At 51.2% G+C, this 27,670-nt stretch overlaps 1 protein-coding gene and 1 long non-coding RNA gene across 21 annotated transcripts in view; one reads left to right on the forward strand and one right to left on the reverse strand.

The window, feature by feature from the left end:
* The first annotated feature begins 1,681 nt into the window (after window positions 1-1,681).
* Window positions 1,682-10,414, forward strand: LOC138845126 (uncharacterized). Its single transcript, XR_011381855.1, has 2 exons — window positions 1,682-5,852; window positions 7,419-10,414. It is a non-coding gene; the product is annotated as an uncharacterized lncRNA (long non-coding RNA).
* A 5,508-nt stretch (window positions 10,415-15,922) lies between these two features.
* Window positions 15,923-27,670, reverse strand: part of SSBP2 (single stranded DNA binding protein 2) — a 308,220-nt gene continuing 296,472 nt past the window's right edge. For all 20 annotated transcript variants that reach the window (XM_070056354.1, XM_070056350.1, XM_070056356.1 and 17 more), the window contains 2 exons: window positions 21,318-21,416; window positions 15,923-16,496 (listed from right to left, as the gene is read on the reverse strand). In XM_070056354.1, coding sequence (XP_069912455.1) covers window positions 16,467-16,496; window positions 21,318-21,416 — 129 coding nt within the window. In that variant the 3' untranslated portion in view covers window positions 15,923-16,466. The remainder of the gene's footprint in view (window positions 16,497-21,317; window positions 21,417-27,670) is intronic.

The raw sequence follows: 27,670 nt of genomic DNA on the forward strand, positions 1-27,670 counted from the left end.
AGCACCTGCTTGGGCCCAGGGACAGTTCTGGGCCTCAGAAGGACCTTGCCTCACTGAGGCCGGCGGCATCATGGTGGAACAGGTCAAGCCTCGCCTACGATGCCAGCCTCCCACATGGGAGCCTGTGTGCGTCCCGGCTGCTCCACTTCCAACCCAGCTCCCTGCTAACGGCCTGGGAAAAGCAGTGAAAGGGAGTCCAAGTGTCTGGGGGCCCTGCCACCCATGGGAGAGACTGGGAGAAGCCCCTGGCTTTGGACTGGCCTTGCCCTGGCTCCTGCAGCCCTCTGGGGGTGTGAACGAGCAGACGGAAAATCTCTCTCTTCCATCTCTCCCTCTCTCTGTCACTCTTTCAAATAAATAAATCTTTATCTTTTAGCAACGCCCTATTTTCCAGGCCAATCACGTGTCCCAGGCTCCCCTTGCACTTTCCTCTGTCCAGCCCTGGAACCAACCAGGTATTGTGCCAGTCGGCGCTCGCTCCTCTGAGTGGACACGGCTAAAGCCAAGGTTACGGTGTGAGGCGTCCCCTTCGCTGCCTGACCCTCACCGTGGGCAGAGCTAGGAAGCGAGCAGCGGCTGGAACGAGGGTCCCCAGAAGACCCACGCAACACGGAAGAACGCGCAAGGTGAGCCCCGCACGCCCTCACCCAGCCACCCAGAGCGGGAGCGATGCCAGGAGCCCTCGGCTGAGCGCCGGACGGACGGGCAGACGGACGTGGGCCGCGCGGGGTCCCGGGCGTGGCTGCCTGGCCGAAGCCGGCCCGACGCGGTGGGGACGCCACGTTCCCCATGGAAAGAGGCATCTCCGCCGCGGAGTCCCCACTGGGTCGGGGTCCTCCCCTGGGTCGGGGTCCCTCTGCCCCGAGGCGACGTCTTCAGGTCTAACCTCAAGGTTGAAACAGTTCCTCAGAGAAGCCTGAAACGGCCCAGAATATTCCTTGTGGCCGCGTGACACTTGCAGTACTGCGCCGGAAGTCCACGGTTTTGCAATACCGAGATGGCCTTTCCCGCCCAAGAGATTCGTTCGTGTACTCCTTGGTTCAGCCCAGGTGTTTAAAACCGTCTCAGATGGACTAGGCCCCGTGCCAGGAGGCAGGTGAAACCCGTTCTCGGAGCGCTCAGGTGCGTAGATGGCCGGCGCCGAGGAGAGGTCGCGGGACGAGCAGTGGGGCTGGCCTGCAGGTGGGCATCCCCGCGCAGGTGGCGCCGTACCCGCCCTGCTGCAGGACCCGTGCCCCGCAGGCATCAGGGGCGCTCAGAATCGGCGAGGTTTGGAGACCAGGACTGGGAAGCCCGGCAAACGCTCCGGACGCCATCCGTCCTTGGGCAACCTTGTCACGCGGAAAGGCCCAGGGAAGGGCAGCCACCCGACCAAGGTCAAGCCATCGGCCGGTCTGCCCGGGAGCCCAGGGCTGCGGCAGAGCAGGCTCGGGGAGAGGAGAGATCTGCCCCCTCCATCGCCCCATACAGGGCCCTTAAACAGCGGGCGGAAGTCACTCTCCCTAAGGAAAGGGAGCTGATCAGGTGTGCAGGGTGGAGGTTGGGTGGTGTTCTAGAACTACTGATGAGGGCTCCGGCCCTTGCGTCCAACTGGGGAGTGAACCAGTGGACAAAAGACCTCTCTCTCTCTCTCTCTCTCTCTCTCTCTCATCTCTTTCTTTCTCGCTCTCTTTCTCTCTCTCTCTCTTTCTCTTTCTCTCTCTTTTATCTCTTTCTCTCTCTCTCTTTCTCTCTCTCTCTCTCTCTCTCTTTCTCTTTCTTTCTCTGTGTGTGTGTCTCTCTCTGCCTCTCCTGTATTCTGGATGCGCAAAGTTCTCGTAATAAAGTGGTTATTGTGAGCTGCTGAGTCTAGGGTACTTTGTTAGGCAGAATAGCCCGTAGAAACAGCAGCCAGAAGAGAGACCCAGGACAGAAGACTGTCTCTTGACGGCAGGCTTGTCCCTATAAACAAGAGCCTCGAGCAAGAATCCAATGGAGGCCCACACACCATATGCCCAAGTGCTTCGGATTATAAACCAAGTGAGCAAATTGTTAAATAAAATATGTTCCGCCCTTCCCTCTTAAATAGTGTACATTCATGGTGAGAAAGTAGGCAGTTGGGAAGATAGGAAACACGATGGAGTTTAATTATCATGTGTGTCTGTCCCACGGGTGGGCTGCTGGGATTTGGGGGAGTAACTTGCCTCCTGCAGTAGCTCCGTGCCCGCCACATGCCACTGTCACAAACCCTGGCACTCTCGTGCCAGGAACTGGACATGGAGAAAAAGAATTGGACATGAGTAAAACAAAAAAGGAGAGAAACAGCAGGAGCAGAGAGGGCGCTGCACCTGCTCCCACCCCGCGGTGGGGCTGTCCAGGTCATTTCTGTCTCTGCTTTCCCCAGCTACACTCGTGCAAATGCTTCCCGCACGTCCAAGCAACCCCCAAAGCTCTGTTAAAATGAGGCACACGGCAGGCAAGGTGCGGGGTCTGGACAGTGTTCCCGGCGCCGTGGATGTCCTGGGGTGGTGCTAGATGGCCCGAGCTGGGGTATATGGGTCCACGGGCTGGGCGGAGCCTACCGTGATACACGGAGCTCCTTCACGCACGGGAACGAGGACAGGGGCTCCTTTGGCTGTGAAGGCACGTTGTTGTCCCACGCAATGGGCAGATTTCGGGGAAGCAGTGATGGGAATCTAACCGCGTGAGGTTCAGCTGCTTCCAACACCACCGGGTAGCGATGGACGGCAGCCCCACGGCTCACGCAGTTCACATTGGGCCACTGTTCTCGTTCTCATTCATTCATTCAGGAGTGGGCAAGGCAGACAGCTCTCGCTCTGAGAGAGCTCATGCTGCAGTGTGGGGAGACCTAAGATAAACACAGCAGCTCATCAGTAGGGTAACCTAACAGAGCAGTGTGTGCTGGGAAGAGAATAAAGCAGCACGTGCGTGATGTGCGCGAGGGGCGGGGGCTTGAGCTCCCCGGGGAAAAAGCTGTTTGGGTTGAGAGATGAACAGGAGGCAGCCACGGGCAGCAGTGCCAACCCTGGGCAGCTCAGCTCCCTGGACCCCTTGAGATGAGAGGGGTATGCAGAGCCACTTCTGAAACTTGAACTTGATGGAGGTCTCTGTGACGTCCCTTTGGCCAGCTTGGCTGGGAGACTTTGTGGTGCAACAAATGTGGACTCTGTGCCTCCGTGTCTTCCAGCACTGCCCTGGTCTGTGCACGGAACATGGCCACGGCTGAGGGGGTGGCCAGGCTGCAGCTGCCTGAATCCCCAAGATGCCTTACAAAAGGCATGAGTGTGCCAGAATTTTTATATCCACTTCTGTTTCTCTCTTCAATGGCAGTGGAGTAATAAAGCAAAAGAATCATATGGCTTTGTTCTCTGTGACTGCAGCGACAATTCCTGCTATGGATAGGGTACAAAGTGATTCATGTGCATCACTGCACGTGTTTCTCACACCCTGCGTGGATGGGTGCAGGGCGCTATGAATTCTTCCTGTTCCACAGTTAAGAGCAGAGGCAAAGTGCAGTTGCTGCCCAGAGCCACACAGCGGGAGACGATAGAGCCAGGCACTGAGCTCTCACTCGCGGGTTCTGAGTCCATACAGTGCCTGAGATCAGGACAATAATTTTCTAGATACTTTGTGCTATTTCTACTCTTCATAATACTGTCATTTTTATTTTTATAATTAATCTGAAATTTATTTTGACCTGATGTTTTAGGTGATTATAATTGCACAAATTCACTACAGTTTAATGTTTCATAAAATGAAACTTTATTCTAAAATTTATACAAAATTGCAAACACACGATGCCGCTAAAACAGATAAAAGAATTTAGACAATAGAAAGAATGTGATTCTAACCTTTTTAAGGATGGCTCATCAATGAAACTCAATTTAAAGGCTTTTCTGTTTCCGAACAATTCAACTTAAATACTCGTGCATTAGTCCTATCACAGTTCCCCAAACAGTAGATTAAAAAAAACACACACATATGGAAAACTGAATTAAGATACAACAGTTATCTGAGAAATCTTCAAAAAGTTAACAGAAAATGTGTCTTAGGAAAAAAGTGTGCCTGGATTTCAATTGTTTTCACCAAAATAAACATATTTTACTTCTGTTTCCCATGACCTTTTGAAAGGGCCTGTGTTGTATGTGTGTGTGTGTGTGTGTGTGTGTGTGTGGATACTATATATTTGATGAATCTGTGCATCAAATTAATAGGATAGTTTAACACAAATTGGACAATGAAGTAAGGGAAAATGTTCATAACAAACCGTAGACTAACAAGTGCTTTACAAAATCACTGGCAAAGGATCTATTCCAGGGCAGGTGGTTGGCACAAGGGTTAAAGACACTGCTTAGGATGCCTGTGTCCCAAGTTCGAGTGCCTGGGTTCGAGTCCTGGCTCGGCTCCCCATTCCAGCCTCCTGCTAACGCACACCCTGGGAGACAGCAGTGATGGCTCAAGCGGTTGGGTCCCTGCCACCCACATGGGAGACTTGGTTACGCTCCCAGCTTCGGCCTGGTCCCGCCCTAGCTGTTGCAGGCATTTGAGGAGTGAACCAGTGGGTAGGAATCTCTTTCTAAACAAATAAACAGACAGATTTTAAAGGATTCATTTCCAAGATCTCTAGGTGATCCGGCAGCTGCTTCGTCTTCCTCCACTTCTCCTGCAGAATAACTAAGGGTCTGAGAAAGCTGAGGTTCAGCTATCCAATGGTGTCTTCGGCTTCGGGCATTTTAATGGAGACCTTTTCATGAGACTTGCTTTCCTGTGCTGTCTGTTTTTCTTCCTTTTCTAAGTTCATATTCTAAACCTCTGGGCGCCGAGCCCTCGGGACCGCATCAGCGGTCCGATTACGCCAGCTTCCGCCCCTCATGTGGACACGAAGCATTTTCAGGCTGTTTGACCAAGTGATGAAGAAGAGCAGAACTCTCCTGAGAACAGGACTTCCTGAAAACATCTTGTGTCTGCTGATACCTCCGTTCTCACACAGCCAGCCGTTCGCCGGGTCAGTGCGCGCCAGGAGCACAGCGCTCAGCTCCGGGAGCCCCGGGCGCTTTCCCACCCAGCGGGGTGCACAGCCGCTCCATTTCCCAGCGGAGGACCCGTGCAGTGAGCCACCCTCCTCTCCCTCGCCCCCTCAGCGGCTGGAGCTGAGACCATGGACATTGACTGGTACACTGTTTTGTAGCAGTGGGGATTTGACTCCTAACAGGAGAACTGACTACTGACAGAGGAACGTGAACTTCAAAACAGTGGCCAATGTTCAGAGACGTTGGATCCCTAAACCTGTTATTACAGAAGAAGGAGAAGAAAATTAAACATTTTTCTGCCCATTTCTCGCCATGGATATAATTTCCCACCTATGAGATCATGATGACATCACAGTGTGAGAGACAGCATGATTATCAAAATGTGATGGCGTCAAGAAGAAACGCTTTGGCATTTGCATCTGTGGAATGGGCTAGGCAGGGAGCCGGGCAGTAAACAAGGGAGCCAGGAGGCTGCCCGCTGTCTGCCTGCCATAGCCCTGCACCGCTAACACCCATTCGGCACACACACTCTCCCGCCCCGGAGCCTGCTCCATCACGCCAAAGACGTGCAGTTCACAAAGTGGAGACTGTCATGGGTGTCTGAAGGGACCAGCAGACGAGGGCCCTGGTGCGGGGACGCGCCGCAGTGACCCACGCATGCGCTCTGAGGAACTGCACCTGCTGCAGCTCAGCGGCGCTTTCTAACGGCCGGACTCCAGGCAGAGAGAGGGCGGGACAGGAACAGGGCAGAGGAGAAAGGCTGTGTGGGCTGCTTGAGCGCAAACACTGGGGCTTGGGGTAGACGAGGAGCATGGACCCAAGGTGAATCATCCGTGACCTTTTAATGGGGCACTGGACTTCACGCTGTCAAACGTGGCAGTAGCGTGGATGCCCTCGCCCGCAGCCACGGTAGCTGAAGTGCTACGTGGACTTGGCTTTCCGGTGACTATGTTCTCACCGCGTGTGGTTTTTTTTTTTTTTTTTTTTTTCACTTCATAGTGTTCCAAAAAAAAGGTAAAACCCTGTTCATGCCAGGGCCTAAGCTATTCCTTATGGAATAATGTAGATGTACACATTAATGTTAATGTACACATTAACCCTGTATGCTAAGAGCTACTGTGAGCCTGCATTAGCTCTTCAATGATTCCACAGAGTACCTTAACCACCGGATTAACTGCGGCTACTAGAGGTAATATGACAGAGGAAAACTTACACTCACAAATAAGTGAATTTCTTCCTGCACACACAAGTCAGATTTGGGGGAACCAAGATCACGCACGACTGGGTAACTCGTTTCTGTACTGTCTGGAAGAGCGCTTCCTGGGCTGTTACCCCTTGCTTGCCTTTGTTCCTTTTTGGAAGCTGCTATGCTGCCCCCCCCCCCCCGTGAATTCACCGTCTTTGGTCTCACGCGTGGCGTGAGAATGCGTCCTTGTGACTCACGTCGCCTGTAATGGCGAGCTTTTCTTGACTGGTAGGCTGGCTTTAAAGGGAAACAAGCTTGGTTCGCTCAGAGGTGCAGGCTGCCCTGGGCCCCTCCGGGCTCTGTCTCTCGGTGACAGGCCACCTCCAGCTGGCGGACTCCCAAGGCAGCTCAGAGTCTCACCTGGCCAAAGGCAGGGAGGTGTGAGCCTGCCTACAGGTGTGGTGTCCACCACCTGGATTTGGTCACCAGGGCACGTCCCGAACGGGCTAATCGAATCTAGAAACTTCCCGGGGCCGCCCTGGGAACACCCGTCCTGTCGCTCTCACCTCTTGACACCACGGACATTGGACCTCGGGGACTAGACCCTTGTATGAGCTCCAGGCGGACAAGTCGTATTCATATGAAACAGAAGTGCCCAGCTCCGGCTGGGGAACGCCAACAAACCTCTCCACGGCAGCAGAGGAGCTGGCTGGGCGAGCGACAGGCTTCCCTGGCCCTGCAGCCACACTTCTCTTCTGACCCCTCCCTGCTGGGTGGGACACAAAGGTCAAGGTTCCCCCAGACACGGACTCTGCTTTGCAGTTCTGTTTGTCTCAGAAACCTCCTCCGAACCCAGTTCTCTCACAATTCTGTCTCAGTATTTTGAAAAATTAAAAAATATGTACTCTTTGAATGGGAACACATGGATAAAAATCTGTAGCCCAGTAACTTAGTAACCAATGTCCTGAGCTCCAACACATTCTGAATTTTGATTATTATTCCTTAAACAAAAGGGAAAAATCTCAACTCCATGTGTGACACACGAAAGCATTTACTTGGAAGAGTTTGAAAGCTGAAATACATCAATAAAACACTGCACACACGCATGCACTCTCTCCAAAGCCAAAATTATTGAGGAATTTTTTGCAACTCTTGTGGGTTAAATTCTTACTTTCTCAACTCTGCATTTCATTTGTGTATAGGTTTTTCTGCCAGAAATAGATTAGAAGTTTGAATCAGTACGATGTGTATCTGAAAACCGCTTCTTCTTGGGAAATGGGATGAAGATCAGCACCAGGGACCCACAAGACCCACAGCGTCCGCGCCCATCTGCGGGGTGCTAGGAGGTCACGGCCAGCACCGGACTTCTGAGCCAGACATTTCTTGTGGCCGTTGGAAGCTCAGTCATTCACCTCGGGAAACCCGATCTTCCTCCCATCCGGAGTAGGAAATCTGTGTTCGCAAGTCAGACGGCACAGGCTTCTGATTCAACCCCTTGTCGCCTGCAGAACTCCTCCGGAGCTGCTTCTGCTCAGTGTCTGAGGCCCAGGCAAGAGCCTAAGTCACCGTTACTTGATGAGAATCCATACTTCCAGGGCCGCCAGAAACATAACATAAGACAAAATTCAAATAACCATGGAAGCTTTCTCAAAGATATACTTCTCTAATATATACTTTTAAAAAAGACATTTATTTATTTGAAAGTCACAGTTCCAGAAAGAGATCTGGTGTCTGCTGGTTCACTCCCCAGATGACTGCAACGGCCAGGGCTGGGCCACACAAAAGCCAGGAGCTTCTGCTAGGTCTCCCACGTGCATGGCAGGGCCCAAGGACTTGCCCCATCTTCTGCTGCTTTTCCCAGACCATTAGCAGGGAGCTGGATTGGAGGTGGAGCAGCCAGGACCTGAACCAGCACCCATATGGGATGCCAGCATGGCAGGCTGTGGGATAGACCCACGATGCTACAGCGCCTGCCCCTGCAATCAGTATTTCATATTTTCTGATTTGCTTACTGCCCGAGCAAACCAGCAAAGTATTTCTGGTTACTTGAAGGAAAAAAAAATCTTTGCTATGTTATTCCTTTTTGCAAATGCACAGTAAGTTTCTTTCATAGACACATCACGCAAAACTTCGCAGAACTCGACGATGTAAGTAGAAACACCTTTCTCAACAAAGCCTCACACGAGAGGGAACGTGAAGTGACTGAGCTGGCCCAACAGGTCCTGCCTGTGAAGTGACAGGAAGGGTGTTTCCGGGTCACACTGGGTGCACCCCACATGGAACGTGCCCTGTGGGTGTCGTGGGTGCTACGCATCACCAAGCCATGAAGAGCTTCATGGGACCATGTAGCTTCGCAGTGCCGGTATCTATAAGCAAGACAGCAATTTTGGAGGAGAGTCCGAGATTACTGTCCTATTTAAAGTGCTGTTTTTGGTAAATGGATCAAACTTGAAGCTGATGATTCAGTACTGTAAGTTTGATTGTGATGTGACTTTGTGGAGAAAACTACCTTGAAGATACTGGGACTGACTTGGGAAGCACTCTGGCTGCAGTGACTCTGATTGGGTTATTTGTTCTGTCCAATAAATTTAGCAGTATCTACTGTACTGAGCATTTTCATTTTGGATTTGGGTATTGACTCGAGAACCTTAATGGTACGATAGGTCTCTTGCAATTATTAGTGCTTCTATTTTCTTCTAACACTTCGGTATGTGGTTTGTATTTTTAAAAGTGTTAATCAGATTATCTGTTCCAGTGGCTAGACGCTCAGTTCTCTGAGGGCTTTTCACTGAATTAAAAAATGTGCCTAGGCCAGTACTTCCCAATAAACTTATTTGATGTGAACATATATGGCTAGTTTCTGCTTATGACAGAGTGCTGTGTTGTTACAACTCGAATCAGTGCCACTTTCAGTGACTGACACGTGCCATTAAAGCCATTCTGACAACGTTAAGTCATGTCATAGCTCTTCAGTTACAAGTAAATAATGGCCAAGTTGATGACAAAGCAGTGGGCCCCATAATATAGGAGGCCATATAAAGCATACGCTTGACTTTTCAACCCACTCGCATTTCTTTCTCTGAAGCAGTACTGCCCTAGACAATGCTGAACTCCTTTGTACAACCGAGCATGACTTCCCAGCTCGGTGATCACCAGCATTTTTCTGGAAGCACATTTGAAAGAGGTGGTAACCTATTACCACCAAGAACTGTGGCTCTGGGATGCAAAGACACAACTTGGTGAGGGCAACTTGCGCTGTGGCGGAGAAACGCAGCTGTGACCAAGTCAAGCCCAACAGCTGTTTCAAGGGACCCTCTGTGCACTGAGTGACACAACCCGACGTCGACGCGGACGGTGTCCACTCGTCACACGCTTTTCTACAAAGCTGTACTGTATCCTCACCAGATTGTGTGAGGAAGGCATCTTCCACAATTTCTTCAATTTGAGCTTCTTGCGATGGGAAGGTTCCTTCCTTTCTAAGGACAGGCTGAGCTGTAAGAACTCCAGGTTCAAGGGCTCCAGTGCCTTGGGGCTGGGAATGCAGTGCCCCTCATCCAGGCCTCGTCTCCTGGCGGGCTGCCTTGCTGTCGGTCATGCCACTGGTGGTGCTGCGAGGGAGGGCAGCCATGCCCGTTCTGTCTGCTGTGAGTGGGGCTGCTCCTGCCCTACACCCACAAGACGCCACGGCCACTCAGAACCGCTGTTGCAGTGAGAGACGGTTGAAGTAACAGTGTCCCAAGAAGTTCGTCACCTGTGGCCCTGAGGTCTGGCCAGTGTGGTTTCCAGCGCTGTCCTTTCTGGCCGCCGTGTGCAAATGTGCTGCACGCAGAACCGCCAGGTGCCATTTGGATCCAAGCCATAGGCAGGTGGAACCAGTAATAACCATTTTACTGACCACATGATTCTCGTGTTCTCAGTTCCACACCCTGCTCCTTCCGGGGTGGTTTGTCTGTGCGGCAGCACACACACCAGCCCAGGAACCTAACCGGGCAAATGATCGTGAGGAACGGAGGCGCCCACGTGCACGGCTCACCAGGAAGGTGCCGGAGCTGAGGGGGCTTCTTAGTTTTGCGTGAATTTTCAGCATTAACGGCTCCAGACTTCCGCACTTGGTGCAGCCTATGTAGAATAAAATATCAATAGTTCATATATCAACGGAGCTCTCCTTGTTGATATTATTTCTAGCATTCAAAATTTAGTGGACTGACCACAGAGAGTCAGCCACTCATCAGAACCTTTTTAAAAACACGTAAGTCCTTTTGACTTCAGACGCTCTTGTAACACTTTCAAATAAATACATCTTTAACAAAAGGCACTAGCGACTCCTGAACATTATAGCAGCCACACTATCCCATTCTACGTCACAATGGCCACCTTCGTTACATTTTAACCTGTCACTCAGAACACATGTAGGCTGGACCTATGCAAATAACTTCCTACACATTTTCACTGCATATCGAGTGAAGGCTAGAACTGAAGGGAGAGAGACTGGAAATGCAAAGCTGTGTTGTAAAGAGCTAGATGTGCACACCGCCCAGTGTGAAGGGCATCCACGCCATCTCAAGGTCCCCATGACATGAATAACTCAAGCACTGGTGTAAAACGCCAGGGGATAACTCACTGAGAGGAAATGTAATGATGTGCACGCGCACATGGGAACACACGTGTGCACACACATGTGCATCCACTCGGTTTACAAAGTGTGTCAGGCAGCTGGTATGCAGAAGATTACTAAGAGTGACCCCAGATTCCAGTCGTGTTTATACATAACTGTACATTTACAAAACCCTTACAAATAATTCCATTTTCCCAGGAAGACACTACACATAACAACACCTGCAGTCAGAACACATCTTACATTCCTAAATCACAGTTAAACAATTCAGTACGTTGAAGACTATCATGAGGCCAGAATCCCATTTGCATGGCTCCACTTTTCCTGTCTGAAACCACAGCGTGTCCTTCGTTCATTCTAACGCAGTCAGTACGCTTTCTCTCCATGCACGCAGGTAAGACGTCGTGAAGCATGACCTGAGAGGAAGTGTTACACGCCTGTCAGTTGGGGGTTATACTTAGAAAATTTCCAAGGTGCTGTTGAAGTAGACTTGTCCTCAAGTGGTAGAAACTGGAAATATTATTGGAACTGTTGTGTTTTAGTAAGTAGATGGTTAATTCCCTTTGAGCAGGAAACCACATGGCTGATTACATTATTCTGAGCAATCTTACCAGGTGTGGTGGGAATGTACTCCACACACTGTACCGTGTGCAACTTCGTTCTCTTGACAATGCGCTGAGGCCACGGCGCAAAAGAGCAAGTGGGGTGAAGCTGAGTGTTAACCGGGAATCAATGCTTTGTATAGTTCCTTTCTGGGAACAGTAATGCTCATCTTCGTCATGGGAATGGAACATCTCATTTTTAAAGTGAAGTGCTAAATATTTTAGGGACAGGCCATAACACTTCAATGACTAGGATAATCAAAATGGGTCTGACATTTATTCGGATATTAGCCAATCAATGTGCAAAGAGGAAGGAGACACGGTAAAGTCATACATAGAAACACCTTTTCCCACTTTAACATTTATAATATCCATATGTAATACCATATTTCATTTTTAAAGATGGAGACAGCAAAAATACTCACATTTCAACCTTTCACAGAAATCATTTTTCAGAAATCAATCATACTAAGTTAGCAGGAGAATCTTGGAAGAAATTCTTGGGAGACTGATCCATCTGAGGGTTTCTTCTCAAAATACAGATGAGAAACGTAATTAAAGAGGCCTCCGGTGGGCTCCTCCTCTGTGGTCGCCCCTCCGTCTGAATCACAGTTCACAGGGAACGCTAATGCTCTGGCGAAATCGAAATGCCAAGTTCTCAACGAACGTCTACATCGAGAATCTCTGGTTCCCGCCCAGCTGCTGGTGATACTACAGAAGTGTTCAAGGGTAAGATGATCACGGTCGCCCTGTCTTGACACAGTGTCCTCATGAGAAGGCTACCAAGGAGACATCAAACCCGGGCGTGCAAGGCTCTTTCCACCTGCTAGCGGGTGGCATTGCTCACTTTCTAGGCCAGACACCAACCACAGGGGGGAGCTCTGTGAGCCAACTTTGCACTCCCAACCGCAACATGGGCACGCAGGCTCCTCCCCCTCAGGCCCAGGCACAGTGCCCGAGGGAAGTGTTAGGAACAGTGGTTCACCACACCTTAGGGAAGTGTTAGGAACAGTGGTTCACCACGCCTTAGGGAAGTGTTAGGAACAGTGGTTCACCACGCCTTAGGGAAGTGTTAGGAACAGCGGTTCACCACGCCTTACTTTCCACTGCAGAATTAGTCAAGGCGTGGGCAACCCTGCGCTCCTCATCCCTAGCAAGAAACTTCTCCAAAGTACAAATAAAAGATGACTCTGCTTTCTGGAAGACACATGACGACCCCCTGTCCTGGACGTCTCCTTCCCACCCTACGTGGGTTCCTTGTATTTTATTTCAAAAATCAAGAAGCTATGATTTGTGGCAATACTTCTAATTAACAGGTGCTGATCAAGAAACTAGAATTGCGTTTCCTCTAGGAAGACCTGGGAAGTAGCATCTGTGAGGACAAACACAGAAAGGTGCTGGCAAGGTCTTACTCCACTGGAAGAGGCAGGCGCCGGGGACCCCACGGAAGCGGCTCATCAGCACCTCACTGTGTTGAGGGCTTCGGAAAGCACCCTCTGTCCAGGGCACAGTCCCGAACTCCCCACTGTGGCTCCCAGGACGTGATGACGCAGAGGTGTAGGCAGATGGGGCTCCCACAGGCCCCAGACTGTTTGTCCATGTCCATTTGGTGTCTTGTAAACCACAGAAAGAGAACGGAGCTCTGACACCGTGGACTCCTGGCACGGAGGGGAGGTTCTCTCTGTTTCCCTCCCGTGGAAAGACGCGTTCCGGCACCGTCGGGCTGGGGAAGCAGAACTGACTTGTTGCTCTTCTGGCGATGAGGAAATCCTAACCTTGGATTCCTAGCTGTGAAACTCCTGTTCATCAGCAACTAGTCCAAACCAGAACACGTGTACAGGGTCCCGCACAGCCCCACCAGACATGTAGGGGTCGGCGTCCAGGGCCTTTGACCCCACGGCAACTTGCCTAAGACAAACACAGCCGGTTAAGACTCATACTCCAGCTGGCACTGCGGCACAGCGGCTAAAGCCGCGGTCCGCAGCACCGGCATCCCATATGGGCTGCTCCACTTCTGATCCAGCTCCCTGCTAATGGCCTGGAAAAGCAGCGGAGGAGGGCTCAAACGCTTGGGACCCTGTACCCACATGCGATACCTGGAAGAAGCTCCTGTCTCATGGCTTTGGCCTAGCCCAGCCCTGGCCTTTCCAGCCACTTGGGGAGTGAACCAGGGGACCGAAGATCTCTCTGTTTCTCTGCCTCTCTGTAACTCTTTCAATCAATCAATCTTAAAAAAGAAAGAATCATACTCACCTTAGAAAGAGTATGGCCGGCAGTTTCACTGTAATGAGTCAGGCAGGACACAATGTAGAGCTAGTCAATCAGTGTTTTCCAGTGCTACTTATTTTTCCATTTTACATGTTTTTCAGATGTCTGACAAAGGCAAGAACTGCTGACATTAATAATGTGAGGGGAAATGTGGAATATAAAGACCAGCACAAATGCATTGGCAGAGAGGGAAAACACAAGAGGAAAATGTTAAATGTTCTTATTCTAAGAAAAAAGGACCAGGTTAAATGATTCAAAAACCTAGAAAAATAGGCCGGCGCCGTGGCTCACTAGGCTAATCCTCCGCCTTGCGGCGCCGGCACACCAAGTTCTAGTCCTGGTCGGGGCACCGGATTCTGTCCCGGTTGCCCCTCTTCCAGGCCAGCTCTCTGCTGTGGCACGGGAGTGCAGTGGAGGATGGCCCAGGTGCTTGGGCCCTGCACCCCATGGGAGACCAGGAGAAGCACCTGGCTCCTGCCATCGGATCAGTGTGGTGCGCCGGCCACAGCGTGCCAGCCGCGGCGGCCATTGGAGGGTGAACCAACGGCAAAGGAAGACCTTTCTCTCTGTCTCTTTCTCTCTCTCACTGTCCACTCTGCCTGTCAAAAAATAAAAAAATAAATAAAATTTAAAAAATTTAAAAAAATTAAAAAAAAAACCTAGAAAACTATTCAGACATAGTGCCCTCCATCCAGTGCATGGGAAATTGTTTGGATATAAAGATTAAGTAAAAAAACTTACACTAAGTTTTCAATGATTTCTGACAATTAAAATCTGAAATAGTTATTTTTAATCTGGATCCCAAGAAAGAAAAAGAAATACGTGCTTATAAAGAATTAATGACTAAACTTTGGAAAAAAAAAATTTTACTTACCTTGTTTTCGACCAAACAGGTTAGAAAGATGGAGCCAGCATGCTTTCTCAATCTAGCTCACCTCCAAAGAGCAAAATTAGGCTCAGAATTCTTTGTGAAAAGGACGGATACCTCTCAGAAGGCAGACAGAGACACGCGAGGTCGACGGCAGGGTGGAAGATTTGCAAATCCCAGCACTGTGGGACGAGGCGCAGCCAGGGCACTGCCCACTGCGGGACCGCAGCTTCGCTTATTCTGGGTCCTTGCACGTGTCTGCAAGCAGCGCAGTCTCCATGTCGCCCCGCCGGAGTCAGGGCCCTTTGTCCCGCTCTCCTCGCCAGGCCACCGGCCCCGGAATGCTGCCGCACCCTTGCTTGGCTGCGGTGCGTTTTACTCTGGTTCTGAGCTGCAACGTGAGTTTCACTCAACCTCCTTTTCTCCCCCGAGCAGCTCTGCCCCATTTCCCTGCCCGGCACGGGCGGCCCCTTTATCTCGGAAGCCACACACTGCAGCGGAGCTGAGAGCAGAAGTCGTCTGGGACCAGGAAGCAGCAGGTGCTCGGCCTCAAAGGCAGAGAGGACCGCTCCGCCCCGCGCGCAGGGATGCTCTCGCGATCTCTGCCCCGGCATACGGAGCCCGAGGCTGGCTGACCTTACCTGTTGCATCGCACTTTAACACAAAGCATCAAGGTACCCTGCAGGGTCTAAAGCCACGGCGTTCACACTTTTTGACTGTTTGGTGTCTGTATGTATAATCACACACAAACCCCCGCCCCCAGATCTGGAGATGAGGCGCCGCAGCCCTTCTGGAAGCCCTACCTCCCAGACGCTAGGAGCTGCGCAGGCATCGGCTGCCAGGGCGCAGGGTGGCTCAGAGACCGTGCCGCCGGGCACCCTCCTGCGGCCCCAGGCGGGGAGCGGCGGGCTGCAAATTGACCTCGAGTATTCCTGGTGAGACGCGACAGACTCGGGCAAACCCTTCTGTTATCTCTTTTGAGCTTTATCACGTGCAAGAGGAGGAGGACAGCCCCTGACACTTCCTTGCCTATGGTCTAAGTCATCTGACCAAGCAGGAACTGCTGTAGCATCTAAGACAGACAAGAGCTCCGTTTGGAGTAGCTATTGCCGAGAGAGAGAGAGAGAGAGAGAGAGAGAGAGAGAGAGAGACCACGGGAGGCCTGCGCAAACTTGTGTTGGTTTGCAGTGTTTTTCTCAAGTAAACCGTGCAAAACTACTTTGCGTGAAGGTAACTAAAATAAAAAACAGCAACTCGAGCTGGACAGAGATGAGGCCCCGCTCCCCTCTGGTTCCTGCGGCAGCACAGGCCGACGCACGGGGCGGCTTGCATCGGACGCGATTTCACGAAAGCTCTGAAATAAGCCATTTTATTCCTATCCATGATTGCAGACATTTACAAAACCATAACATCTGAGTTCACCTTAAAAAATAACTTATATAAAGCAGTGATATACACAGCACAAAATAGTTCAGGGAGGGGGCGGGAGCGACTTTTAATAATTAAAATGTAAACGTGAAAAAAAGGATGGAATAAAAGTCCCTACTTATCGCTACGTAAGATGCCACGTGATCGTGTTCGTGAGTGTCCTGTGGGTCACCGCACGCATGTGCCTATGTCCGTTTACCATACACGTGGACAGCACATCCGCCGTCCCACACACAGACACACACAGGGCATGATTTGCAGTTCCGCGGCGGGCAGCGCGAGTCTGCCGCTCCGGACGGTTGTTTGAATCACGTTTGGACCCGCTTTCTTCACGAGAGAGGGGAGAGAGCAGGAAATAAAAAGGTCGGCTTGGTGTGACTGAGATTCCTTGGTTGACTGCACGCTGTGATGAGTAATTATCTTCCGTAGTGGTTCCGCGGAGGGCCGGCTCCCCGCGGGGTCCGCGGGCTCACACGCTCATGGTCATGCTCGGGGAGTACTGCGGGGAGAGAGGGAGCCGCGTCAGCAGCGGTTCGGCCAAGGCCGGGGCCCCCGGGCTGCATGCCAGTGCTCCTCACTTCCCGCTGCAGTGTGGAACCTCACACAGCAGAGTGTACAAACCCACACAGGGGGTCCCTGTATCCAGACGGGCTCCTCCCTCTGCGGTGTCACCAGGTTCTCTCGGTCTGCACGCACACCCTGCACCTCTTCCTTCCAGGCAGAGGGACGCCTGGTGGGCGAGAGGGCAGTCCCCGATCTACCCCTCGCTACCCAGGGCTTCCCCATTGCTGCTGTCTCACCTGGACAACGAGTTTACTGGCAGCGCCCACCTAAAAGGGTTAAATACTGAGTCCTCAGCTGTGTGTGTGTGAATAAATACACAGTGCTGCACGAGTGTTAGGTTCACAGCGTGGGAAACCACACAGCCACTCCAAGAGTGCTCTCCCGGAGCTGGGGAGTGTCCTCAGGCTGTGGGCTGCAGCTGAGCACACAGGCCCCTGGCCCCGGGGGACCGCCAGCCCAGCCCCCTGATTTCAGCTGGGAAGAGGGACTCTGTTGCTAGCTCACTGCACGGATGAGAAGGGGCAGGGCTCTCAAAAGCCACCCAGAGCGGGGAGGGCAAGCAATCCTTTTGCTAATTAGGCTGGTGACCTTCATATGCTTGGGGACAAACTGACAGGAACCTCCCAGGGAGCACTGCACAGACCCTGGACCTTTTACAATGTTTACAAAGGCCGGGAGTCCGGCCATTGCGCAAGCTGTCACTGATGGGGCTTGCTGGGAAGAGGGGCAGAGTCAAAGGGCTTGGCCCCAGGCTGAAGAGAGCCTGGAGGGGGCACCCAGTGTGTAAGCAGGAAGGGGCAGAGTGTGGGCTCAGCTGGCAGGCTTTGGGGCCATCCGGGGTCAAATCAAAGAATGCCACATTCTGAATAAAGGTGGGTACGCAGGTCTGGAGACGGGATGACTGGACCCCAGGGGCAGGACCACAGCTGCTCTAACAGGGTCACGGTGATGAAAGCCATCTGTGGTTACTTAGGTCGGGATGACCAAGCCACCTACTTGAGCTGGCAGTCGGGTTACAGTGAGGGCTGGGTGGTAAAAAGGGGAGAGAGAGGAGATTCGATCTGACAGACCAGTGTCTCCCCTTTACCCTTGATTATGGCAGCGAAGAAGCCAGGCAAGCCACGGCCAAGGAGCCCACCCGGCCCTGTGCAGGAATGGCGATGGCCGGCCGGCCGGCACAGGCTCAGGTCACAGTCTCAGCACACTCCAATCAACTCCCTACAGCCTGTGCCTGGGGAGACGTCTACTGTGTTGGCTGATTCTCAGAGCAGGAACTGAGATCCTACTGGAGGCAGGAAACAACCAGGAACAGGGCAGAACAGGCACAGCAAGCTGTAATCCATGCTTGCTCCGGCTGCTGTTGCTTGTAAGTAATAAGAAACGGGGTGCAGCCCTGGTGACTGCTGGCCGAGGCTGCCCCGGGCACCAGCTGCCGGCCACAGGAGGCTGTGTGTCTCCCTTTCTGTTGGTAACTCTGTCTTTTAAACAATAATAAATAAAAATTACAAAAAAAATACTGAAAATTTTTTGTAATTATTACTTCAGTTCCTTCATACATCATGTAAAATTAGGGCACAGTGTTAAAAATATATGATGGATGGCTGGCACCACAGCTCACTAGGCTAATCCTCCGCCTTGCGGCGCCGGCACTCCGGGTTCTAGTCCTGGTCGGGGCGTCGGATTCTGTCCCGGTTGCCCCTCTTCCAGTCCAGCTCTCTGCTGTGGCCAGGGAGTGCAGTGGAGGATGGCCCAAGTGCTTGGGCCCTGCACCCCATGGGAGACCAGGATAAGTACCTGGCTCCTGCCATCGGATCAGCGCGGTGCGCCAGCTGCAGCGGCCATTGGAGGGTGAACCAACGGCAAAGGAAGACCTTTCTCTCTGTCTCTCTCTCTCTCACTGTCCACTCTGCCTGTCAAAAAATAAAAAAAAATTAAAAAAATATATAATGGTTGTCATTCTGATATACATTGTTAAAATGTATATATGTGAAATAAATAAAACTTCAGGAAATTCAAGGAAAACAAAAGTTTGTTTGGGTGCAAGAAATTCTGAAATCCACACATAAAAGGGTCTTTGAAAAGTTCATGTAAAACATGTATCACAAAAAAAAATACGTGGATTCTAAAATCATTTGCATCCAAATTTATGTACCTTTTAATTACGAATTTCATTTAATTACAAATTTCCAAGAACTTCTGAAGCTCCACCCCCACATGCACTGTCTGTGCTTAAGTATTTTTATTGGTTGCTACCATCACTCAACACTACCAAATACATTTTCAATCTGTGGTGTTTCAAATGTTTAAGCAGATCTTACAGGAAAGTGATTTGTTGGCAACTCACTGGGAAATTAAAAGAGCTAGGTTTGCCCATGGAGGAAAGTGAGTGAAAAACTCAGACATAATAATAAAGAAATGGGGGGCTGGCACCGTGGCTCACTTGGTTAATCCTCTGCCTGCGCCCATATGGGATGCCGGATTCTGTCCCGGCTGCTCCTCTTCCAGGCCAGCTCTCTGCTGTGGCCAGGGAGTGCAGTGGAGGATGGCCCAAGTGCTTGGGCCCTGCACCCTCATGGGAGACCAGGAGAAGCACCTGGCTCCTGGCTTGGGATCAGTGTAGCTCCGGCCATAGCGGCCATTTGGTGGGGTGAACCACCGGAAGGAAGACCTTTCTCTCTGTCTCTCTCTCTCACTGCCTATAACTCTACCTGTCAAATAAATAAATAATAATAAAAAAGAAATGGGGTCATATTCACGATAGGAAGAATCGCCTCTCAGTAACACTGCTCAGAAGAAAAAGCAGACATTGAATATAATGTAAGTGTTGAAAGGTGCAAACCAAAATGTACTGACTGCACTTTGCACCTCAGTGTGGGTCACACCCACAGTGTCCACAGATGCAGTGGTGCCGCAGCGTGGGTCACACCCACAGTGTCCACAGATGCAGTGGCACCGCAGCGTGGGTCACACCCACAGTGTCCACAGATGCAGTGGCGCCGCGGCGTGGGTCACACCCTCAGTGTCCACAGGCGCAGTGGCGCCGCAGCGTGGGTCACACCCTCAGTGTCCACAGGCGCAGTGGCGCCACAGCGTGGGTCACATTATGCCGTGGCGTGGGTCACATTATGCCGCGGCGTGGGTCACATTATGCCGCGGCATGCTCTTTGCAACTCCTGAGGCTGCAAATTGCTCGTCTGCAGCTGCCTTTATTGAAACTGCTTCAACTCAATGAAACGAAGGGAAATCATAAAATTCCTAGGCACGCTCAGAGGAATTCTCCAACCATTACTATTCTCCCGGGTGTTAGGGAAGGGGCCTATATTTTCCCAGAAGTGAAGGCAGCGTAGGTGTGAAGGGAGCACCATGCTTGGGGCGTGCTGTGAGCACCCCTTGGTGCGTCTCTCACATGGCTGCCCTGGGATGCAAGGACTCATGGGCGCCTTGTGCCAGGATGCCGGGCTACCAGGAGGCTGCCCTGGCCTGCACCTTTCCTGGGCATCTGACCAATCTGTTCTCACCAGGCTGTTAAAAGCATCTCTGCTTTTGGTTCAACAAAAACGTAAAACCTGAAGATACTACTTTAAACAGACGCCAGCTTACTTTACCTGTTTACGTAAAGCATATTTGAGCTGGCGCACCTGGATATGAACTTGGGGTTTTCCCCTTGCTACGTCCAGTTTAGGGACCATGGCAGCTACCACAGGCATCCGCTGTCTCACGACACTGCTGTGTCGAAACATCTTACTTTCTTAATGAGAGAGAAACAGACAATAGCTCCGCTCCCCTGTGCCAAGCTCAAGCGAAGTGAACTTGGTGTCTGTGTGACTACACCAACATGAGAAGTGACTGTTTTACAACCACACAGAGGGACGAAGGGCCGCCAGGACAACGGGAGAAGCCCGGCTGCCTTGCTGTTTCCTGTCGGATGTCACGTTTATTCAACCGACCGTTCAAGACCTTGCGGAAAACACTTTGCTCAGGTCATTCAGGAAACAAGATCCACTGCTTTCTTTGCTTGAGAGGTGTCAAGAATGACTTTCCGAAAGAAGCCTTTTTGTGTTCTGAGCTCTCAGACAACATGGCACAGAGTCAGAGCGCTGGGGCATTTTGTTTCTTGGGACGAAGGGCCCCGTTGTGACCCAATAAGAGGCTGAGTAGCAGAACACTTCCTAAATTCACGCTGTGCACGTCAAGTCTTGGCATCGCGTGGTGTATGCCTTCAGGCTGGGCACTCCTGCCTCTCTCTTAATGAGATGAAGTGACTGTGTCAGAAGTGACTAGGTAGAATCTGGGACTTCCAGGGCTAGCGTTGTGGTGCAGTAGGCCGGGCCTCTGCCTGTGCCGGGCTGTCGGACCCCAGGCGTGGGAAGCAGGCACACGTAAAGGATCTCCCCAGAGCCTCAGCACAGCCCTGCGGCCAGGCCAGGCCCTGCAGGCACCTGAGACCAGGCAGTAGCACGGGAACCTGGGGCAAGCACCCAGCAGGCACCCTGTGTTCAGCCTGCTCCTTTGCACTGGGCGTGCTCCCTGGAAAAGTGAGCATGACCACTTTCGGAAGCATCAGTAAGGAGTAAAAAAAGAAAAAGGGTGTTTTTGAACTTTTTTTTTCCCCAGGGAAATTTCGCTGAAAGCTGCTAACTTTTCAAAGGCCGCTTCATGCATTCATTCTAACCGGAGAGCTACAGGAATAAATACGGCTGTAACAGGAGAGCTACAGGAATAAATACGGCTGTACCAACAGTCGGGGAATACTTACGCTCTCACTCTGAAAAGGATTTAAGAAGCTTCCCCCCATCTCGCCATCATCCCTCGGGGTGCCCGGCTGATTACTCAGGCTCATGTTATTGGGAGAATTCTGTAAACAAGATTCAGAAAACAAGGCACTGTTGGAGACTTTAATGTCCCTCTTGTACTGCACTGTTTCAAAAACAACCTACGGCAGCATCTCAAAGAACAAAGCAGACTTACCGCGTTCATGGCAGGTGCGTTCTTCCTAACTTGAAAGTACCAATGCTTTCCCAAGTGAAAAGTGGAAACAAGTAAGTAATCCCAAGTTTAGGCTCCGACTCAGCACGGAGTCGGTTCCCCACCCTCAGCCTGCAGAGGTCCTGGAGCTCTGGGGTCCCAGCACATCCTCACAGGGCCTGATGGGGAACGATCCCCGTGGGGCCGGCCGGGGTGGGACAGCAGCGCCCCTAGCGACGTGAAGACTTCACTGCTGCCCCAAACCGTTCCCTGGATTCCGTGTGCAGCTTAGAGGAACCTCAGGGAGGACGGAGGCGCGCAGCCACAGCAGTTCACAGCAGAGCCGCCGAGGGCGTGAGCATCCACCGTGTATTGTCAAGGAAAAGAGGGCTCAAAACAGCTTCCTGACAACTTTGCCTGGTCAGGACTTGAAGAGCCGATACACCCTGGAACGCTCCTTTGAGATACAACAGCTGCTTAGCCCACCCCCTGAGACACTACGTCAGCAAGGCTTCCTAGTCTACTGACAAGTGCTAGCCCCATTACCGCTGAGCAGTTCTGGCAGGGCCAGCAGATCTGAGACTCTGCCTCAAATGCGATGGGCACTGGCACCCCAGGGTGTCCTTGGTGGGTGGCACACCATGCCTGAGGGTTCTCACCCATTTTACTGATTCGTCAGACACAACTCCAGTACTAAATATTCCTATCTGTTTTTATTCAAAGTGAAGAAAGATGAGATTGTTCTTCCTAAGCTATTTTATGTTCTGTTTTGGAATAAGGTTTTATTTATTTATTTATTTTTTTAAGAAAATTGCTCGGAGGATTTTGATTTAACTAAAGCAAGCTGTCTCATAAACATTAAAATTTCACAAATGGATTATTTCCAGAAGAATGTGAGATTTTAAAAGGATTCAGCGAATCTGTGGAGCAGAGACAGCCAGAACGGTGCGTGGAAATGGGCGAGGGGCCGGCATCCACCTTGCAGTGCACTCTGGGGAGAGGATCCCACAACAAGCATCCTTGGGAGCCTGCAGGCCCCAAAGACTCGGGAGCCACACTTTGGGGCATGAAGAGCTGCCTGCTGTTTGCAGTAAATCTGTCTCTCAACATGGCAGTCACCCAAGGATACACAAACGCAGCTGCACTTGGAAATGAATGTGGGCAACCTGATCTTCTGAAGAAACAAACTTGACTAGAATTTAGCTGTGGGTATCACACTGGAATTCCCCAGTTATTAAAGTTATTAATGAAATAATAAACCGAGCTTTGAAAACAAGAGTGGCAACACTGTGTTAGGTCAAAAAGGAAACTAAATTTATAAAAATACTTAAGATTTATTTAAACTATATGAAGTCCTTCTGATATAGGCAATTGTTGTGATCTTAATGGAGAAATTAGCAATATCAAAATAGTCAACCTATACAGAGGAATTCACGGGTGCACCTGGGAGCTGTGTATGTCCCGTGCCCCCTCCCACCCCGAGTCTTGTGCTTGCTCACAGCCCCGCAGCACAGCAGGTCCCTTGAGGGCAGCATGTCCCTGACCCAGGTGGCCTTAAATTAAAACCCTGCTGCCCTTGTGCCACACATCATTTCTTGATTCATAACACTGAAAGTTATAAAAGAAAGACTTACAATCTGACTGCAACCCCAAGTGTTGATTTAAAAATACTCAGAGCTTGGAAGTGCCACTGTGCTGATAACAATGACAGTCACAGGACAGTCCTGGTGTTAGAGCATGGAATCTGTCCACAGCACAGTGGCCCTGCACCACACATGGAAAACTGAGAGAAGGCCAGATCTGAGACCTACTGTGACCCAGCTCGCTGGATCGCACGGGAACGGCGTGCAGAGGTAGGACAAACTAGGGGCTGTTGCTATTGTTGCCTGAAGCGACCGCTGCGAAACGTTACGAAAACAAAAGTTCCCCAAGGGGACTGTGTTGCCCATGACCGCTGAGTGACAGGAAGAAGGTACAGGCTACAGAGCACATTCAACATGAGTGCTGGGAGCAGCCAGGGCAGTGATACCGAAACCCAGCCCTGAGCCGGCTACGAGGGTGGGCGGCAAAGCACTACGGGTGCTTTAAGGGAGCCATGCAGGGTCTACAGGATAGCTCATCATCAAGCCAGAATGTGACCCACAGAAGGACTTAGACCAGCCAAAAAGCACTCCTTCCTAGTGCTTGAGTACCAGCGTCCAGGTGAAGACAGCTTGCGTCATCAGCAGGCACACTGTTTGTGTTTGTTTATGTGCTATTTCCTACTGAAACTTAAGAATTTAACTTGAAAAACTGTAGTTAGGTGTTGTGGTGGATTCATTCTGAGAGGAGGAGCGCGGTGGGGGCAAGAGGCGCGGAGTCACCACACAGCCCCCAGGAGTCGGGTGAAAGTGGGCCAGAGGCGAGCAGCCGGCAGACTCGTTTATTTCAGTTGGTACAGCAGCTTATATAGCCAAGGCAGCCAATCTGGTCAAGGGGCGGTTTATGCCCTAACCAATCACAGCCTGTTGCCATGCAGGCTCCGTTGCTCTGTGGGTTTCAAAGCCATTCCTGAGGAACTGATGGCCAGCGGCCATCTTGGCGTGGCCTTCTCATTCCACCAGTTAGGATCCGACTGACCCCACCTTCTAGGGATTTCATTATATTTGCATCTATTTTCTCACGGAGCTTTAAAGCTTTTCTGCTACTCGAGTCGCATGAGTGTTGCTCTTGGTATCCAAGGTGGATGGTTCCAGGACCCCGTGCAGACTCCCCCAGACCCACAGGTGTTCAAGTCCCTTACAGAAAACGCTGCAGTGTTTGCACATAATGCAATTCTTCCACAAGTTTCTAATCATCTCTAGCTGCCTCTGAATACCTAATACATACGCATGCTGTGTAAATGCTTGCTATCCTGCATTGTTTGGGGAATAATGACAAGAAACAAAAGTCCACACACGGTTATGAAGGAGATGAGGACGTGAGGAGTTAAAAGGGCAGTGAGGCCAGGTGGAAGGAAGGTCGTTAGGTCAGTTAGCTGCACTCAGTTGTTTTTAAGAGCTAGAAAGGGTTGTAATCCTCGCCTTCTGATTGGTTGTTATTCCGCCCCTCCCCTGATTGGTTAGACCTAGCTTTGACTGTCAGAAATGGGCCAATCAGAGAAAGCCACTTCCTGTTTACAAAGGCACACACACCCTGGCAAGGTTCTGCGGCAACTCTGCCTGGGAGCCCCCCCCCCCCCCCCGACTGCTATGGCACGTTTCTTGCTTTCAATAACTTTTGCTTTGCTCAATGTCCCAGTCTGCGTGGAAATTTTTTGATGTGAGACAAGAACCTAGATCACCTTCACCCTCAACCTCCTGTAACACTTAGTTCAGGTGTGATTTCTTTTTCAAATATTTTTGATCCATGGTTGGCTGACTCTGCAGATGCAGAACCCAGGCACACGGAGGTCTGATGGTCTATGCGTAGATTAGCACACACAGCAGCCAACACGCACGGTTTCTTTTGGGTGCTATGTTAAACAGACTGTTCTCTCACTTACTCTTGTATTCTATACCCTCTCCTAAGTTACAGTCTCTTCTTCCCTCCTTGAATACTGTCCCGTATCTTTTTAAACTTTTAAAACTCAAAACAAGTGAACATAGGTAGAAACCTTGCCTCTGCCTATAATTAGAATAAAATAATATTGATATTACTCTAAGTCCTTTGAAGTGGATTTTGAGCTGATCTCTCATAGGCTCATGTCAAGATGAGTTTCCCAGGGTGTGCCCTCTGAACACATGGCCAGCCACTCCCAACAGGCACAGATGGACTGGGGCTCGGGCCGGCACAGCTGAGACCACAGCAGGGCTCCCACGGGGACCGAGAGCTCCCGGGGCCTTTGGACCTGGGGCCAAGGTCCTCACAGTCAGAGAGCGGAGTCTGGAGACCGCTTTGATCGTCTCCTGCGTATGATGCGATCAGGTCTTGCCTTCTCATGATTTTTCTTCAAACTCCGAAATCTAACTGTGAAGCCTCTTAACGCGAGCGGTGGGGTGTCTGCAGGTGCCCCTCTCCACCCTCAGCCCCGAAACAGCTCCCAGGGAAAATGTTTCTGTTCCACTGATTAAGCGCTGACTTCTCAGCGGCGAACGAGATGAAAGGAATTTCACATTTCATTAAAAGACTTCTAAATTGGAGTTGAGTTCTGCATGTTGAGAAAGACGCATGTGAGTTTTACGAGGTAGTCCTCAACTGAGCAGGAAATTATTTTTGAAACTTTGAGCCCATATTGCACTGAAACAGCGTTCTGGAAGTGTTCCCAGCCTGGCCCACGAACGGCTGCGCGACAAATGAGAAGGAAGAGGGTAGCAGCAGCATGGCGTCTGCACACACCCACAGCAGTCAGCGTCTACTCACACTTGATCCTCACACTTGACCAAGCAGGCAGAGGATGAATGAACTATAAACTTTCACAGCTAAGGAAACCAAGCCTGCAAGAGATTAAGTAAGCTGTTCTCGCCATCCACGGCGGGTGGCACCGGGCTTATGCAGTCTCCATTTCCTACTCTTTATCTTATGGGTAAAAGACAGCACGCCTGCCATTAAACAGAAGAAAAAGAACCGAAGTAATACTAATAAACAACGTTTAAAGTGGATTAACTTGGGGCCTGCACTGTGGCACAGCGGTTAAAGTCACTGCCTGCACTGCAGGCACCCCATATGGGCACCAGTTCAAGTCCCAGCTGCTCCACTCCTGATCCAGCTGATGGAAGACCTCTCTCTATGCCTCTGCCTCTCTGTAACTCTGCCTTTCAAATAAAGAAATAAATCTTTAAAAAATAAATGAAGTGGATTAAGTCTTTAACAAATGTGTAATTCTGTTACTCAGCCAAACGCAGACTTAACTGGAGGAACAAGTGCAGCTTGAGGGATTTGAACAAACTTGCTAAGCAGGCGCAGCCAAGCAGGCGTGGCCAAGCAGGGGTGGCCAAGCCTGTCCTGAGTCTCCAACCAGAAGGACCAGAGAGAGAAGATGATGGTAACCAAGGGACCCCTGAAATAGAGGAAAGGAACGGTGGCAAAGCCGGGGTGGTGGGAAATGCAGGGTGGGGAGCTGGAGAGTGAAGCCGTCAGGCTGTGGGTGGGGGGAGCGCCACAAGGCTGCAGGCAGGAGAAGGACACCTGCGGTGCAGCCCCCAGGGATGGCCGGTGAGGGCCCAGAGCCCCAGAGTGCAGGGCAGAGGAGAGCTGTGCTGCACAGAGCCCTCGTGGAGGATGAGGGCTTCCAGCCCGGCCGCTCAGTGGCAGGCTTATTCCTTGGGGGCTGATTCTCATGCTAATCCTACTGTGTATGAATCCGGTTCCCAACAGCTTTTCCTTATCTTACTCGTTTGGTGCCCGCAGGTAAACTGAGCTCCCTGAGGCAGAGACCACGTTTATCTCTGGATTTGTGGCGCTGGGCAGCCGCCTCGGTGCACGCATGTTGAGGACAGACGTCATGTCTGTGTTTACAAAGTCTGTCCTGCGTCCCCCGGAGTGCACGGGGCAACACCCAGTACGGGGAAGTACACGGCGAGTGGCCCATCACTGCTCAGAGCACGAGCAGTGCGACACTAGGCGGGAGAAGGCCCTCAGCAGTGGGCCCAGGATCCTGGACAACGGTCTCTCGGGGAGGGCAATGGGCAAGTGAGCTCAGAGGGAGCTGCAGCAGAGCCCACGTGTGACTCGGTATCATGGCTCCATCTAAAGTGCTTAGAGCGCCTTTCAACCACAAAGAACTTTCCCTGTTTACATCGCTCTCTCCTGGAAGGCTTAGGAAGAGGGTTTGAGGCTACCATCACGTCTAGAAGAAGCATTTCACCACCAGCAATTTCACTGGGGACCACGGAACAGGATTCGGCGAGCGCCGTTCTAGGAACTGCCTCAAGGTCACCGACTTGCGAAGGCTCCTCCCAGGGAGAAGGCTCCAGTGAAATTACACAGGGAGCCCTGTTTTGGAAACAGGACTCAGCGCACATAGAGCGGCAGCGCACACACCTGCGTCCCACACCAGAGCACTCGACTGTGAGTCCTGGCTCTGCTCTCACTCCAGTCTCCTGCCACCGTGCACCCTGGGAGGCAGCCGGTGGTGGCTCAAGTACTTGGGTCTTTGCCATGCATGTAGGAAGCCTGGACTGGCTT

Source organism: Oryctolagus cuniculus, chromosome 14, assembly GCF_964237555.1.
Source record: "Oryctolagus cuniculus chromosome 14, mOryCun1.1, whole genome shotgun sequence".
Lineage (NCBI taxonomy): Eukaryota > Metazoa > Chordata > Mammalia > Lagomorpha > Leporidae > Oryctolagus > Oryctolagus cuniculus.